This window comes from Phascolarctos cinereus, unplaced genomic scaffold (genome assembly GCF_003287225.1).
Source record: "Phascolarctos cinereus isolate Bilbo 61053 unplaced genomic scaffold, phaCin_HiC Scaffold_2;HRSCAF=192, whole genome shotgun sequence".
Lineage (NCBI taxonomy): Eukaryota > Metazoa > Chordata > Mammalia > Diprotodontia > Phascolarctidae > Phascolarctos > Phascolarctos cinereus.
The window spans coordinates 375965036-375983294 of record NW_027555625.1 but is presented as its reverse complement, the minus strand read 5'-3'; the positions used below and the strand labels follow the sequence as shown (position 1 = coordinate 375983294).

Below are 18259 nucleotides of genomic sequence, written 5' to 3'. Positions count from 1 at the left end.
TTTGTCATTTCTCTAGAGGTAGATAGCATTATTCATCAGGAGTCCTTTGGAATTATCTTGGATCACTGTATTGATCAGAATTGCCGAGCCCTCAACACTTGATCATTGTTACAATATTTTTGTTACTGTGTATCTCCTGGTTCTGCTCACTTCACTCTGCATCAGTTCATTTTCACATAGCTGGTATGTCTGAGAGGTAGGATTTGAACCCATTTTTGACTCCAGCTCTCTCTCCACTGTGCCATCAAATTAGCAAAGATAACAACAACAAAAGGTAAAATTCTTTCCTGGTTCTTCTGTGGTAAAAGTAAGCATACTATTATACTGCTCTTAGAGTGCTAGTCTTTTGGGAAAATAATATGAAATTATTCAATAAGAGTTTTAAAAGGTGACTACCATTTGATTCAGTGGTCCCACAACTAGGACCAAACCCAAAGCAGTTATTAATGGGAAAAAATACCTAGATGTACAAAAACATTTCTAGTATCACTATTTGTAATAGTAAAAGAAACTGGAAACAAACTAGGTGTCTGTCTACCAGACATGACTGAACAAATTGTGTTATAATGATTTAATAAAATGCTATTGTAACAAATAATCAGTTTAAAAATTCAAAGAAATATGAGACAGATTCCATGAAATGACTTAGAGTAATAATAAAAGAATGAGATATACACCAACAGTTCTGTAGTTAAGTACAATGACATCAACAAATCCGTATTATATACACAATAAAGATCAAAAAGGATTAAAAAATAAGGGAGTTTGTGGGTATTTCTATGCTAAGTCAAAAGCAAATTCTTTGTGAGTTCCAGAAGATGTAAAGCGAGTGAAACAGATGTCTCAAATGAAGGGAAGTTGTTAAAATTGCAGCAGGAGTTCTGGGGACTGTAGGAGAGGATAGGAGAGAGAGAAAGTGCTGAGTTTGATAAGGATGAGAATGTAGAAAAAGATAACAGCAGAGAATAATTTTTTTTTTTGCTACCATCAGATGGGCAAGTGAATGACAAGGATATGGGGAATTTTCTATCAGTGTGCTAGAAGTATAGAATAGGAAGGTGCTAATATGGTATAACAAAGTATAACATGGTTATAAGATTCTAATAAGAATTGTAGTAGGGGAAAAAAATAATAGTCGTAGGAAAAGGTTTCTAACTAATAGAGTATTCTATCCAGAACTGCCTTTGTTGATTAGAATTGAAAATGGGAAGGGTGATGGTAATGGTGTATAGGAAGGCTAGGTCGTGAAAAAGGCCATTGCAGTCATCATTTCTGAATTATTTGTCCCCAAAGGTGGCTCTTTTAGTTCATAAGATCATAGCTTTAGAGTTAAACACTGAAATCAACCTTCTCTGATGACAAAGCTGAATCCCAGAGAGGTTCACTGACTTGGTCATGCACCAAGTAAGCATCTAAGGAAGAATTTGAATCTAGGTTCAAAGCCCATTCCACTAGACCAGGCTGCCTTTTATTATATTTTTCTCAACACTGTTACATAGGTTTGTTCCAAGCTAATGCTTTCAACTACAAACATGAGAACTCTCAAAAACGAATAATTATAGTTAATGCACTGGGTTTCACTTTTGTAAATCTAGTTATGTGGAAAGCTGAGTTCTGGAAATCCTGGCTGAGTTATGACTGAGTCTCTGTGCGATCTTGGAGACATCCTTTTGAATCTCTTAACAGTAATTTGATTTGATACTCAGAGTAGGGAAGATCTAGAACTCAACTCCTAAGGCCTCAGCAAAAAAAAAAAATGAGTAAAGAGAGAGAGATGTAAGGGATGACTAAAACCCAAAAGAGAAGAATAATTAAAAAACATATAATAAAAACCTCAAAGGGAAAAAAAAACAGTTGTCCCATAGAAACAATTAGAATTCTTTGTTTAAAAAAAGTATGTAAGAGTTTTAAAATAATGTGAAAGAAATAGTAGCTATGGAGAAGAAAATTAAGGAAAGGATCAACAGCTTTTATAGAAGTGGTGCAAAACTTTATTCTAGTAGCAAACTCCCCCAAAATCAGAATGAAATAAATACAAATTAATGACCCTAGAACACAACAAGAATTCTTACAATAAAGTCAAAGACACAGAAAATAGAGGTAAATGTAAACTATTGCATATGCATATCAAAAGCAGCTGACTTTGAAAACAGATCAAGGAGACGTAACTTAAAAACCATAAGACTACCTGAAATCCATAATAAAAAAAAAAACCTTGGATGATATATTTCAAGAAATCTTTAATGAAAATTTCCCAGATACATTAGAACAAAAGGGCATTGTGAAAAATAGGGGAGGAAATCCACCAATCACCTGAAAAAAAAAACCCAAAATGAAAATTCTCAGGAATGACATTGCCACAATTCAGATTCCAAAGAAATGAAAAAATATTAGAAGCATCCAGATAGAAAGAATTCAGATATGGAGAAATCACAATCAAGATTGCATATAGCAGCTAGCACCATAAAGTAGCCGAAAGTATGGTATGAGATATTCAGAAAGTGAAAGATAAAGGTCTGCATCCAAGAGTGATTCACCCAGCAAAATAGAGAGTAATCCTACAAGGAGAAAAAAATGGATCCTCAATGAAAAAGAAAACTTTCAATCATTCCTGATTGTAAAGAAGAAGAAAAAAACTGAAAGCTGAAAAGGAACTCTGAAATGCAAATATCAGGAGAAAAATAAAAAGGCAAATGCAAGTGAACAATTTGATGAACTGTTTACATTCTAATGGAAATGGAGAGGTGTTGAAAGTGTTCTTTCAAAATCGTAATGTCACGGAGGGTCACAGAGGTAGTTACTTGAGATAGAACACCTATAAATAGTTTTGTTATGTTTTGAAAATGCTATAAGAAAAAATAAAGGGGGGAGAGAAAAATACATTGAAGGAAAATGAGAAGGGGACTTATTAACATATGTAATCAGGTTGTACAGGTAAAATTATATATAAACATAGAAGAAGTAGAGAAAGCAAGCGTCACTTGAACTTTACTTTCATTTAAACTAATGAAAAATGATCGGAACATCTACACAGTTTTGTATAGAAATACATTCAAATCAGCAGGGATACTAAGAGGAAAAACAAGAGTATAAGAAAAAGGATAGATTCAGGAGGGGAATAGTCATAAGTAAAATAAACCTTAAGCTTGGGAAGAAGATGAAGAGAAGTTTAAAACAGACACTTAACACTTACTAGCTGTGTGACCCTGGGCAAGTCACTTAACCCCCATTGCCCAACCCCCCCCAAAACAAACTATGAATATGAATGGAATTAACTCACCTATAAAATGGAAGAGGTTAATAAAACCCAACAATTTGTTATATACAGGAAACACACTTGAAACACAAATATTCACATAGTTAAAATAAGGGGTTGGAGCAAAATCTATTATGCCTCAGCCAATTTTTTTTAAAAAAAAGGCAATTGTAGCAATTATGATTTCATTCAAGACAGTAGCAAAAACAGATAACTAAAACTATAAAGAAGCCACATTTTGCTGAAAACTAACAGAAAATAAAATTATCTCAACACTTAACATCCATACACTAAATGACATAGCTCCTGAATAATTAAGGGAAAAACTAAGTTAATTACAAGAAGAAATAGGCAATAAAACCTTAATAGCAGGAGGTGACCTTATTCATTCCTACCAGCCCTATATAAATGTAATAAAAAATAAACAAAGAACATAACCTATGTAGAAATTTAGAAAAATTTAATATGATAGAACTGTGGTGACTATTGCTGCATATGGCATCTTTATAAAATTAATCATAAAAACCTCATGAACAAATGCAGAAAAGCAGATATGTGTGTGTGTATGTATCCTGGATAGACCATAATGAATTAAAATTATGTTAAAGAGTTGCTAAAAAAAAAAAGGATGAAACACAACTGAAACACAATTAAATAACTTAATGCTAAAGAATTTGTGAATCAAAAATAAATCATAGAAACCATAGATAATTTCATTAAAAACAATGACACCAACAAAACAGCATACCAGAATTTTTGGTATAGAGCCATCAGTCCTTGGGGCAAATTTGACATATATATGTTTTTGTGTACAGACATTGAGAGAATTTGTTTTGCTTCATTTTGGTTATTATTCCAAGGAATTTGGTTTTTTTTGTTTGTTTTCAGTGAGGTTGGGGTGAGAAGGAAAGAAAATGAATTTCGGTTCATTAAAAAACATTTTAATAGAAGGTTGTACTACAGCTTTGGAATGTTGCATATACTTTCAGATAAGGTCACTGTATTTTCAGTTTTGCTTAATTATTTTACTTTGTTACAAGAGAGCTGTCACAGAGTACAGGTATTCTATAAAGTAAAAACCAAAAAAAATCAGCAAAAAATTTTTAAAAGAAATTATTTCATATGTAAAAAGACATTAATAATGATAAGGTCATTGAACCAGATTGTCTCTGTTGTAGTATCTTTAAGAGATTTTGTATAATTTTGAAAAGGAGACAACTTGTTGGAAGAATATATAAGATGGTGTTTCACTGTACAAAATCAAATGCTTCTTTATAATCAATAAATATGGTGAAATTTTGTATGTTCCTTAAGAAAAAAAAAATTAGACTACGCATGGATGAACTCATGTACAGTATTTCTGTACTCATGATTTTAGTCTTTTGAGCAGTTTGACCATGCATACATTTAACACCATCAGCAGTCTTAGACATATGTGGCTTTTGTCTGAATGCCAGGTGACCACCCTAAGAATGGCTTTAGAAAAAACTGCTTTTATTTTAGAGTGAACTTCTTACCAAAAGGACAGAGGGGAAGGTGAGGGACAGATGACGAGGAGGATGAACTGTTCAAATTTTAATGGTCCAGCTAATATACTTTTAAAAAATTCAACTATTCACATACAAATAGGAGGAGTAATATATAAGAGTTATTATAAAATTAGAAAAGACAAGATGTACAACTATTTGGATATATGAGGTAAGGAATAGTATCAAATCAAAGAAAATGTTGAAATATAAATTTGAAAGACTGAAAGCCTGGTAGGGAAGTTTGATGAAGTGCTTCTGTTTTGAATATACTGATTTTTAGATATCTCTAAACTATTTTAATAGGCATTTGGTGATACCGTACTGGAGAAAAACTAGGGCTGAAGAGGGGTGTGTGTGGGTGGGTGTGTGTGTGTGTGTGTGTATCTGTGTATATTGTATATGTGTATATGTATATGTAGATATATCTGTAAGTCTTCTGCCTAGATTATAATTATTTAAGTCCATGAGAGTTGATGAGGTCACCAAGAGAGTATAGAGAGAAGAGAGGGACTTGAACTAAACACAGAAATTTCTGGTCCTTCCAACTCTAAATCTTGCAACCACTGGCTGTGTTTTATGTTGATTTAGTCAGAGTATCACAGTACTCAGGACTCAGAGATGGTGTAGTCCAATCCTTCCACCTTGCATGTGAATAAACCAAGACCCAGAGAAAGAAGTGGCTTGTCAGAGATGACACAGGTAGTAAGTAGCAGAGTTAGAACTCAAACCTGCATCTTCTGATCCTGGACATAATGTTCTTTTCACCATATCACACTGCCTCCATTGGTTACTTTGGCAGTGGGATGAAATAAGAGACTTTTACAGTTGTTGTAGTGATGAGACCTAAACTAGGAGGAAAGTTGTAAGGAATATTGTGGAGATAGAATTGATCATATTTGGCAATTATGACTTGGGAGAAGGGAGGGAGTCAGGTTTTGAACCAGAGCTATATATTTAGACTGAAGGTAGTAGTATCACTGGAAATGAAAGAGAATAGGATAACATTTATTGACATGGGCAGTTTACTAGTGCAGAAACGTTAGCCCTTTAAATGGAGCCAAAGAATAAGATAGTATATCATTGTTTTCTATTCATCTTGGAAATATTTGGTCCTTCGGAACACGCCTATACATCCAAAAAATCTGTAAGATTATAATTTCATAGTATTTAAACATAACTGGTGAGTTATCATTGTTAAAGTATCATGTGGGAGGTAGCTATTTTCATCAGTTATAGTACATATACTGTAATTGGAGATTAGTAATTCTTGGTTCCATTGTAGCTTGCTAGTACTTATAACCAAGTTATAATTATATGCTAAGAAATGAATATTTGAATGCTTTTATTTAACAAAGCATTTCTTATAGTGCATGTCTGTTAATTAATTGGTCAGTGTTTTCTAAGTAAATGCAACAATTCGAGATGTTTTAAAAGTTCTCAAGATCCACCGGAGGGACCAAGCTTGTTTTTATGAAGAGTAGGAGGCTTCTATTTGACTGTCTTCCCTATTCAGTGAATATATGCAGACAGATCACATTAAAAGAGTAAGAAGAGTAGTTTCAGTACTTTGTACAGAAACCAAAAGTCGACATGCACATTGAACCAATGTCTCAGGTATAAACCTTATAAGTGCTCTGCAGTGAAGCTAAATTAACATAGCTAGCCTTTCCTCTGATCCAGTTGTCACATATTTGCCATGAGTTGCTACTAATTGTATGAGAAGTATAAGACCAGTTCTAATAGCAACTCTGAAAGGTTGAAATAGTTAAAGAAAAGAATGTGAGTGCACACGTGGGTGTGTGGGTGTGTAGGGAAACATTTTCTAGAGCAGCAGTTCTTAACTTTTTTGTGCTATGGATGCTTTTAGCAGTTTTGTGGAATCTGTGGACTTCTGAAGATAATGTTTTTAAATCCATGAAGTACATAAGATTACAAAAGAAACCAGTCATTGAATTATAGTTGTCAAAATGTTTAGAAAACAGGCTCACAGACCCCTAGGTTAAAAACTCTTGATCTAAGGGAATATCACAAGGTAAATTAAAAGGGTAACATATGAGAAATGGGGACCTAATGAAGTTCATTTTGAAGTAGGAGGGGGAAAAACAAGTAAACAGTAATTTGGTGGCAGTCATGACAATCCATTATGGATATAGGTTAGAGATGTCACAAGCCTTTTTATAAAAGTGGCAAATGAAGAATTATAAAAATCTTGTAGGAAGGGGAATTCTATCCCCAAATATAGAAACACCAGCTGCAGTTTCTCCAGGTGAAAAATCTAATTATTTCTCCAGACTGTGTTTGAAATGGGTCAAATGAGATGGCTGTGTTTGGTTAGATCTATCTGATTATCTGTTTCTAATGGCAGTTTTTCATGTTTGCCTTTCTTTCATAGGCAGAGGATGAATTTACCCTGCATGTATGACCAATGTAAACATATGTTACTTGTGTCCAGTGAATTACAAAGGCTTCAGGTGTCTTATGAAGAATATCTCTGCATGAAAACCTTATTACTTCTCTCTACAGGTAGGCTAGTCACTTATCTGGTGCCAAGTATTTGTTTCATGTGACTGTATTCCATTCAGAGACATTATAGACATCCAGGTGGTAAAATGGATAAGGCATTGGACTTGGAATCAGGAAGTCCTGAATTCAAATCCTGCCTCAGACACTAACTGTGTGATCCTGGGCAAATCACTTAACTTCTATCTGCATCTGTAAAAATACTAATGGTGTTTTGAGGCTCAAATGAGATAGTATTTTAAAGAGCCTTGTAAATACTAAAGCTACGTAAATGCTAGGTGTTCTCATTATGATTTTTGTTACATTAAGTGTCAGCTATATGTGAAACTGCCCATAGAGATAGCCTCATTTGTAATCCTTCATTAGTATATCGTCAGTAATACCTAAGAAGACAATTTTCAGGGTTATATAGAGACTATGCAAATATTAGTTGCATTGGACCTTTAATCACCCAGATAAATATTGAACAAAATAATATACACATCTGATGTGTCTGTGTGATTGGTCTTATTTTTTGGATTTCTGAACTGTCCACGTTCCCTTCTACAAAGGGAAAAGAAGTCTTGAGTCTGCAGCATACCACGTAGATAGAAAAACATTGTAGTCCTAAAGTCAATTCGTTGCTGCATCTATTACATAAGATCAAGAACAGAGGGCAACAGGAAGACTGGGGAGGGAAGACTCCTCCCACGTCATATTTATACACACACACACACACACACACACACACACACACACACACACACACACTCACTCAGCTCCATGTTAATGCAGTTGAGCTGAATTCCCAGAATTGCTATAAAGAAGCCTCAGCTCTTCTTGCCAACCCTAAGCAAGATACTGTGAAGCAACGAACCTCTGAGGCAGTCAAAACAAATAAGGCACCTTTTCCCTCTCAGAACGCCAAGGCTTCTTTGATACCAGAGAACCTGAATAGACGTATTTCAGTGTATATGTGACTACACAAAGCACTGGCTTTTCTATGTCTTGCTACCAACATATAACAAGTTATAGGCTGTATAACCTAGGGCACCCAATTTTCCTCTCTGACAGTCATTTACTCCTCCATTTCTCATGAACAACCCCAGAGAAGGTTTGAGGATGTCTTGCACAGGAATACTACCTAATCCAGGGGTAAGGAACTTGTGGTCTTCTAGGTCCCTCGGTACAGTGTTTTGACTAAGTCCAAGTTTTACAGAACAGATTTTTTTTTTTACATAACAAATCCTTTTATTATAAAGGGGATTTGTTCTATGAAGTTTGGATTCGGTCTAAGGGCTACACTTGAAGACTTAGAAGGCCACATGTGGCTTGAGACCACAGATTCCCCACCCCAACCCATCAAAACGAGAATTTCCACAAGTGATCTGCATGGCCCAGTGGAAATGTTTGCCAGAACACAGCAACCAATCCTCACATTCTCTTTGTCCAAATTAAAACGAAGGGCTTTCCAGAAAACTCATTTAATAATATATAGTTATATAATAATATATGCCAGCAGTAACATTTATCAGCCACACCAGAGAATAAGGCAGAAATCTAGTTTTAAAGCCACAAAAATATAAACGAAACATCCTGTTTAGTAGATATTTTTTTACCATGTTCTAAGTGCAGACTACTAAAGATTTTTTTTCAGATACCTGCAAGGAGTTAACCTCAGAGTGTACCTAGACTTAATAGTCTCTCTAGTATGATGAGATTATTTTCAAGGTATATATTGCAGCATCCCTTCAATGCAAATTTCAGTATAGATTAGGAAATCTCTTGTAAAATAAATAATTGAGGGAAAATAACAATTCCATTCAACTTATTTCTTACCAGTGTATAAGACACAGCCCAGCACTATGAAAACACAAAAGTTTAGACAAAACAATCTTTGCCCTCATAGAGTAAGTACATTAGGGAGAAGACACACAAAGAGGTGTGATACTATCCATTGCAAAGAAAGAACCTTGGATTTGGACTTAGAAGACCTGGGCTAAGTCCCAAGTCCACTATTCCCTCACTCTGTGACCTCCAGCAAGCCAGTTACCTGGAAATTGGGTAGAACATTTATATTGCCTATGTCACAGAGCCAATATGAAGATCTCTACCAGAATTAGGATCCAGAGCATTTGCTGAGTCATGCAGTACAGTCCTTTATAAAATGTGAGCTATTATCACTTAAGATCTGCTACACTGAGATGAGACAGGCTAAAAATAAGGTGAGCTTTAGCATTCCTTATTCTCAAAGACACCATCAATTTCATTTTACATCAGGATACGTCATCTCACTTGGCACCCATTTTAGTCTATGTAGGAGCTAGGTCCAACTGATTGTATTTGGCCAGAAGGGGAGGAGACAAAAAAGTATAGGAATGCACTACAAGCATTAGCTAAAGGTACAGCAGTCTTATGATCCTCATTTCAAGAAAAGACCATATACATGTAACAAGCCATCGCAAAAGGATTTGTCTTCTCTTATCTCCAGTGCTGGCTGGCAGATAGTTACCCTGGGTCTACTGACTGGAAAGTGGAAAGCAGCTTCTACTCCACCATGACACCGATAACACCAACCCACAGGAAAAATACTGTTTGTACTGGTTTGATTTGTAAATAGAATTCATAGCCACATAGTGACATAACTTATGCCTCCTCAACAGAGACTATATTCTTTTTCTCACAAGAAGATAGGAACTTCAGGAGTCCAAGCCACTAAGCATCCATGATCTATCTTAGGCTATGTTTATTTTACTGAGTCACATCATTGAACATGGCCATTTCAGCACTATTTCCAAATATTCCTCTTCTGTTCTGTCTTCAGTGAGCCAAACCTGCTACCCACAGGCTTCAAGGCAGTTGTTTCTGATTTCATTTTCTCTCCTCACAACATAGATTTTGAGGATGCTTCTCACTTCTGTTGGGTATCAGAGTTCTGTCATATAGTTAGCTTCCAAGGTGGTTTCATAGACCTTCCCAAATGGCTCTATCTTAACAAAAGCATGTGCCAGTACTGTATAGGACAGTCTTGACTTGTTGCAAACATCATACTTATGGTCAGGGTAGAAATGTTGTTCTGGAGTATTTCACTCTCCAGCCATCACACCACCATGTGAAAGAATTTATAATACATCCGAATCCCCACCATCAAAAGTCAACTTCCTTTTTTTTCCCCCCCTTTTTCAGTTCCCAAGGAAGGTTTGAAGAGCCAGTCACTCTTTGATGAGATTAGAATGACTTACATCAAAGAGCTGGGGAAAGCCATAGTCAAGAGGGAAGGAAACTCAAGTCAGAACTGGCAGCGATTTTATCAGCTCACTAAACTTCTGGACTCCATGCATGAGGTGAGTTTCTCAAATTTCAGTCATCACACTGTTTAGGGGTATTAGGTCTTGCTTTTTGAAACCCATCTATTTAGAATGGTCGATATACTGGAAGTGGCATAAACTACCAGGTAACACCAGGAATGTCATGAAGCAAAAGCAAGAGATGAACTCCCAACTCAGGCCACCCATTTCATTTCAGCACATATTAAGCTCCTACTGTGTGCACATCACCAGCAACAAAATGACAAACACAAACGCATCCTTGTCCTCAAGAGTTGACATTCTTCTGGAAGGGATACAACATGTATACAAGTAGCTGTTTGGTTTTTTTTTTTTTAAAGAGTTACCAAATAAAATACAGGATTTGAGGCAGGAGGGAGCACCAGAAACTAGGGGGGATCAGGGGAGACTTTGTCGAATAGGTGATATTTGAGCTGAGGTATGAAGGAAGAAAAGTATTCTGAGAGGAGGTGAATGAGGAAGGACATTCAATGGAGGCCAATTTGTGCACATGCCCCAAGGTGGGAAGTAGAATACTAGGTTCAAGAAACAACCGGTAGTCCCATTTGGCTGAGATGTAATAACGTTCATGATGGGGAGTCATTTGAAATGAGTCAACAACCATTATTCCTGCAGAAGTGGAAACAGCTGGCACTATGTTTTCCATTCTAGTATTCTGTAGACTCTCCTGTCCACTGGCAGTCCATCCGGCTGAATGCTCTAAGACAACTTGGAATATACCATGTGTAACTGTTTGCTAAGTTCTTCCACTTTTCCCCTTTGGGGAGTCAGGGCAGGGCTGTAATGAACAAGGAATAAGGATTGTTGCTTGCAGCTACATTACAGCCTATCCTTTGGACATCGTTTTTACCTGGCTCATTCTCTTTTCCTTTTAGATAGTTGAAAGCCTTCTGAACTATTGCTTCCAGACATTTTTGGATAAGACCATGAGCATCGAGTTCCCAGAGATGTTGGCTGAAATTATCAGCAATCAGATACCAAAATACTCAAATGGAAATATCAAAAAATTGCTCTTTCATCAGAAATGACTGCCTTAATACAAGAGGTTGCCTTAAAGAAAAGTCAGATTTATCGCTTTCATCATACAGACTTACAGACTGGTTCACTTCTGTCCTCGTGGCGGCGTTTCTTCTGCAATTATGCACTACATGTGGTTTCTAGAGGGCCAAGGCTTGGACATGAACACAGTTGCTTTGAAGCAACAGGAGCAGTAGGGAGAAAGGAAGTGACATAAGTCATTTTGTACATCCTGGAAATCAGACATGTCATCCTGGGAAAGAACTTCTCAGTGGATAGAAAATGGCACCCCAACTCCTGCTGCCAGGAATCTGCATCATGAACATTCTACTAGTGATTTTCCACAGTTGGTTGGATAAGTGTTTTCTAGGACTTTTTTTGGTCATGTTTTTCTTTTTTTTTTTTTCTCTTCCCTTCTCCGCCTGTATAGTTAAGATAGCCTTTTGATTTATGCATGGTAACCCGAAAAAGTTTACAAATGTATGCCAGAAAAGGGAAGTTGTGCCTTTTATAGCTATAACTGTCTGGTTTTAGCAGTTTCCTTTACCTTTATATCCAGTGAACTAGGCCTGCCCATTTTTCTTACATCATTTTTGTATTCGAGTTGCCTGTTGTACAGCTGTCTGTTTCAGGTGGGCATCCGGTTCACAGCTTTCCTAAATAAACGCTAACCATTGTTCTTCTGTGTGAAAATGGGTTGGTGCTTCTACCCCGAGAGTTTTTTGCTCTCAGGAGATCACAAACAGAATTTTCTCAGACCTCAAGGGTCTTTACCAATTATCACCATAATGTTTTATAAGGGATATCTACACATCTGCATAGCAAATAGACACAGTCCCACCCGGTAACTAACTGGTACATGTCACCCAGTCTGGTGGTCTGCTCGATAAGCTATGGTAACTAGAGAATAACTTCTAGAAATGGTCTAATCACACAGTTAGGGCAGAGTGAAAAACAAGGAGCAAGATTCTGAATGCTTTCATGGGTTCTAATTCCTGCCAGCTGTGACATTCTTCAGGCCTCCCTCCTCATCAAGGCTTTGTAGAATAAGAGTCCACAGAAAGATGGCAAGGAAGTAAGCATTAAATCTCATTTGGGGACCCCTTTCTAAAAGAATATTGACCTTCACAGTTTTAGAACAACCCAGAGAAGTTTTTCAGTCATACCTGGAGATTTTGTGTCTGTTCTTAAAACCAGTACTGCCCCTTCCTAAATTTTACTCAAATAAGAAGCCAACCTTATCTGGTTTTTAAAGGTTCAATTTACTAAACCACAGAAATCAAACCAAGAAAATGAACTGGCCCAACACCCATTTTCACATTCCCATCTCGCACCAATCAGTTCCTGTCCCCTGGGGCACAGGAGATGCTCAGCTATGGATTTCTGTGATTTCCGGTCGTGTTGTCAGACTTTTGTGTTTGTGAGGCTTACACGTCCCTTCCTCTCCACTTTCTCATGTGCCATAAACTTGACAGGGGTCTTGTGAATCTCTCCTCCTCACTATGGGTGATCATTTTAGAAGATTTAGAAGCTGTAGTAGCCCTTTCTGTGTGCACCTTAGCGACTTTCTGTAAGCTCAAAACTTAACCTATTTACTGAGCCACAACAAGAATTGATTTTTATTCAGTGGCCAAATTATTTGTGTAATAGAAACTGAAAAAAAAATCTAATATTAAAAATATGAAACTTCTAATATATTTTTATATTTAGTTCTACTTTCAGATATACATATATATAAATATATATCATATTGGTATTCACTAATCCAGGAAAGGAAGGGCTACTGCAGCTTTACATGCAATTTATTCAAGTGATTGTAAAATAGCTTGTATAGTGTATAATAAGAATGAATTTTTAGATGACAGATTGTTTTATCATGACACGTTCTATATTTTTCATAGGGTTCAGAGAAATGCAGAAGGGTAATCTAAATGATTTGTAGTTTGTATGTGAGTGTTCATATAGTTGGCACAGGTCCCCAGAAAGTTGTCCATAGATGAGAAGAGAGGGACTGAGGAGGGAATCCTACATGTGGTCATTTTGCCAAGGCCACATCCCATCAAATTGTGAACAGCGTCATCCCATTACCTGAGATTCCAATCACCTTTCTTGTTCAGACAGTGAGTCTGTTGTCCCTACAGGCTGCTTTGACCTCCTGCTGGAAAAAAAAAATGAAAAGGAATGAAGAAAGAAAAAGACAGACAGACAAAGCAGGGGGGTAAAGAGGTGGCTCTTAGATATGTATGGGCACTGGCCAATAGCGGGGTTACTTTCACATACAGCCTCTCATCCAGCTTAGCAAAAACAGTGACTTAAGGAGCTTGGCAATAATAATGCATACAGGTACCAGCAATATGTATATATACTGCAAAACATCACAGGTCATTCATAATACACTAATTCTTTTCTATCCTATATCAAAGCTTTACTTCCCATTAAAGTGAGGGGGTAAGACTTTTCTTGGATTGCTTTTTGAATGCTACAAGCTTCAGTATTTGATATGCCTTTGCTTTTATTTTTTTTTAAATGGAGTAATTAATCACCTGCTTTTTTTTTTTCAAATGCAAAATAAAAGGGAATGCTTCTTTCCTAATGGCCAGGTTCCAAGTGTTACTGTAAGATGTTTTTCACCTAGCTGGAGGGGAAGTTTTACAGTGCCTCAGAAATAATGTTTTAAGATTCACAATAGTTAGGTTTCAAAATCTGTTCCAGGAAAAGAAATCTCTGCTCAAAGAAAGTTGGTCAACACCAGCTTGCTCCCAAGTTTAAGAAATATCCCATACTGATGGTCTGCTGAGGGAAGGCCCTACTGACAGTTGTGAGATTGCCATGAAGCCATTCACTGGGGAAAGAATGGCACCCACCCTTTTGGGATGAGTATACATGCAGGTGGAATACAATTTTAACTAGGTCAGTATGCTTGGGCTGCAATTGTGGGATCTCGGACAAAAGTTAGACCAGGTGCTACTTGCAGGCAGCCTTCTTTCTCCCACTTGTACTTAACCATTCACACCTATTTTAGTTGTTATTCACTTTAGTGTGAGTTGCAAGGCATGTGTATCCCATATAGAACCACCATGAAAGTACTTCCAGTTATAGCTCAAAAATGTGACCCTTCTTTGTTGACTTTATGATATGATATGGGGTACCACCACATGGGACAGACTGAGGTGATTGGGCAATATGGACACAAAATTGTAAGGCTTCCTGGGATATGCTGTTCTCCTTCCATCTTAGCAGGAGAAGGGGAAAGGTAGTCAGCTATGAACCAGTCTCCTCTCATACAAAAGTAAATTTTTTTGCCCGTGCAGCATTTTATCACCTCTCCTTGGGCGAAGCCCAAAAGAAACCCCTGTCCAAAGAGAGGAAAAGAGCAGGCAATTGGTTTGTGGCAATGGAATTATCATGGAATGAGATTCAGAAATGACTTCTACCCTTGCTTTAAAAGACCCCTTTCACTTCCACAGAGACAGTGCTCTGCTGTCCCAAATCCACAGTCTTAACATGCCTTCTGAAAGACTTGTCTTGATACTCCATAGATGGTAAACACTAGCATCAGTGGGTCCCTTCGCTTTGATAAAGGGATGTGATCTTGAGTCACACAAAAAGGCCACCGATCATGTGTTTCATCATTCCAGCACAGGGACAGGGGAGGGGAGGGAGAGAATACAAGAAGAATGAGTTTAAACAGTATTTTAAATGGCACAACTGTCATCCAAAACCAGTCATGTATTCCAGGTCTTGGTACATCAGTGGCTATCGATGTGCTGAGACAAGAACCTCATTTTTAGGAAAGGAATAGTCTCTTTCAAAGAAGGATTTTGCTTTCTGATGAAAGGCTGTGTGTATGAAAATAGCCCCCTTAGATATTTTACCTTGCTTAACTACATATAGATTTAAGTGTGTCGATATTCTATTTTGTATATTAAACAAAAGCTTATGTAATGGGGACAGATCTATATTATACTGTGTATGGCATTATTAAAAAGCTTTTTCATTATTTTTTATCACAGTAATTTTAAAATGTGTAAAATAATTAAAACCAGTGACTCCTGTTTAAAAAAATATATAAAAGTTGTAGTTTTTTATCCATGCTGAATAATTCTATAGTAAAGAAAGAATAATTCTGTAGTAAAACGTGTCTTTTTCACCCACTCAGTGCAATGGTGGATTGTAAAATCTCGTGTGGCAATGTTTAACTTTGACTTTTTGTTTTAATTCGCCGTCCCAGTAATATCACCGCACACGTTTGTACAGAATTGGCAGTAAATGGTAGTCATTTACAGCTATGCCAAATCATGGCCAGAAATCATAATAAAAACTTGCTTTTTCCATCAAGTGACTCCACAGTGCTTTTTGGTAGCGCTTCAGGTAGATACCTGTACATCCATCTGCTTTCCTATTTCCCAGTATAGGAGGAATCATCCAGGAGGTTTCCTTTTCTTGCCTTCCCTTTCACAACCACCTCCTTGACTTTATTCTCTTTGGAAGGTGGTAACCCTAGAAGTTAAAATCAAAGGGAAAAAGAACAGATTCTTAAAAAAAAAAACATTCCAAACACATACACTTTTGAGCTCTAGGGCTAGAAAATGAACTTAGTGGTGATGAGGCCTGGCTGCCCAACAGTCCTTCAGCCAATCCCACGTTAACAAATGATAACAGAAACTCTAAGCCACAACAGACATTTATCCCATATCTTTGTAAATCTTACCACATCCAATTTGCTCCTTTATAGAGGACAGAGACTATTTTAGATGATGTCAAGGTTCTGGTTCATGTCATTGAAGTTAAAAACTTCAGCCAACAAGTTGGCTAATCTAAATACCTTTCTCCATCTTTAGCATTAATTTCCTTCAGATTATTTCAGCAGCCAGTCACCTCACCCCAGGAGTCAGGTTTGACTTTAAGCACCCTTCTTCAAAGGATCTTAGGAAAACCATCACTACAAAAGCATTATCTGAGCTGTCTTGAACCAACCCCATGCCAAGTTACAGAGATAACCTGGCTTTATGCATTACCTGCCATTGAATAGTTCTTTGGTTTGGGGGTTTGTTTTTTTTTTAAGTTCATATCACCATTGGTTTTGGTAAGAAGCACAACTGTGCTGTTTATTTTACCCCAACATTCATATACAGCTTATTGAGAAATGAATATTAAACAGCGTTGATTGGTATGTACTTTATGGGCCATGCTAACTGTCCCGGATTCATTACTAGTAGCGAGCCAATAAATAATCTTATTAATAGATCCAGTCAGATTTCAGTGTACATCAAAGCATATTGCTTTCATTGCCTTGGGGCTTTAACATTTCTTACTGGGACTCCACAGAAACTAGACACTCTTCAACCTAGTCAGATAATCTTGTCAGCCACCTAGGATGAGATAAAAGAACAGTACATAGAGTTTTAATATAATTTTAATAATAATAATAAAATAATAACAGCCAATATTTATATAGTACTTTAAGTTTTACAAAGTGCTTTACCAGTAGTATGCTGGTAAGTGTTTAACAATTGGATCTCCAAAAGAAAAAAAATGTGTGTATAATTTCTATATGTGTATCTATAGAAATTTTATATATTATATATAAATATGTGTGTATGTGTATATATATATATTTATATATTTATATATACCCATCACACACTCTTAAATTTAATCTGCATTATTAACATTTTCTCCATCATTTTCTTAACCAGGTGGGGAGCCTGCAGCCTTGAGGCTACATGTAGCCCTCTAGGTCACACCTGCACAACTTGGAAGTAGATAGGGGCCAAAATTAAAATAGGCTAAACTTCTTCAGGCCACAGATAGGTTAAACTAGAGACAGACTGATGATGGTTGGTTGCTGTGGGTCACATGACAAACAGGAGAGCATGCAGTGGCAACCCTTGTTTTTCACAGGCTGCCCAAAATCCTTTGGTGGACCGCAAGCGGCCAATGGGCCATATGTTGTGCAGGACTGCCCTAGGTCCTCAAGTGCGCCCTTTGACAGAATCCAAGGTTGTAGTCAGTGAAACTATAAATCAGGGTGTGATTAACAATCCTCTCTCAGGTCTTCCTACCCCCACGTTCAGCACCCTATCCATCATGCCACCTAGCTTCCTAAGACGTGTCCATTCGGCCAGCCAGAATAGCTTTCTTTAAAGAACAATCAGTTGGCCACCAACTTCCCGTGTATTCTAAACCTTGTTTGCTTTGCTGTTGCTCAGTCACATCTGATTCTTTGTGAGCCCATTTGGAGTTATCTTGGCAAAGATGCTGGAATGGTTTGCCAGTTCCTTCTCCAGTGGATTTAAGGCAGAGGTTAAATGACTTGCCCAGGGTCACACAGCTAATAAGTGTCGGAGGCCAAATTTGAACTCAGGTCTTCCAGATTCCAGGCTCAGTACTCTATCCACTGAGCTGAGATCTCCAATCTCTTTTAGATGGCATTGTTTCTAGCTTCTTTCTAGCACCTATACTGAGCTAAAACTATTCTACATTATATTTTCTTTGAAGAAACAATTGCATGTTCCCTATGTTTCACATGTAGCTGATGATTTCTATTGAAATGAACCTGGCTTCCTAAGTTATTGCAGGCCCTCTAGATGCAGACATCTGGAGCTCAG

The 18259-nt window shown here is 37.1% G+C and overlaps 1 protein-coding gene across 5 annotated transcripts in view; it reads left to right on the top strand.

The window, feature by feature from the left end:
* The window catches only part of NR3C1 (nuclear receptor subfamily 3 group C member 1), a 136841-nt gene extending 120855 nt beyond the window's left edge, over positions 1–15986 (top strand). For all 5 annotated transcript variants that reach the window (XM_021004996.2, XM_021004994.2, XM_021004995.2 and 2 more), the window contains exons 7-9: positions 7178–7308; positions 10471–10628; positions 11507–15986. In XM_021004996.2, coding sequence (XP_020860655.1) covers positions 7178–7308; positions 10471–10628; positions 11507–11659 — 442 coding nt within the window. In that variant the 3' untranslated portion in view covers positions 11660–15986. The remainder of the gene's footprint in view (positions 1–7177; positions 7309–10470; positions 10629–11506) is intronic.
* Positions 15987–18259: the final 2273 nt, after the last annotated feature.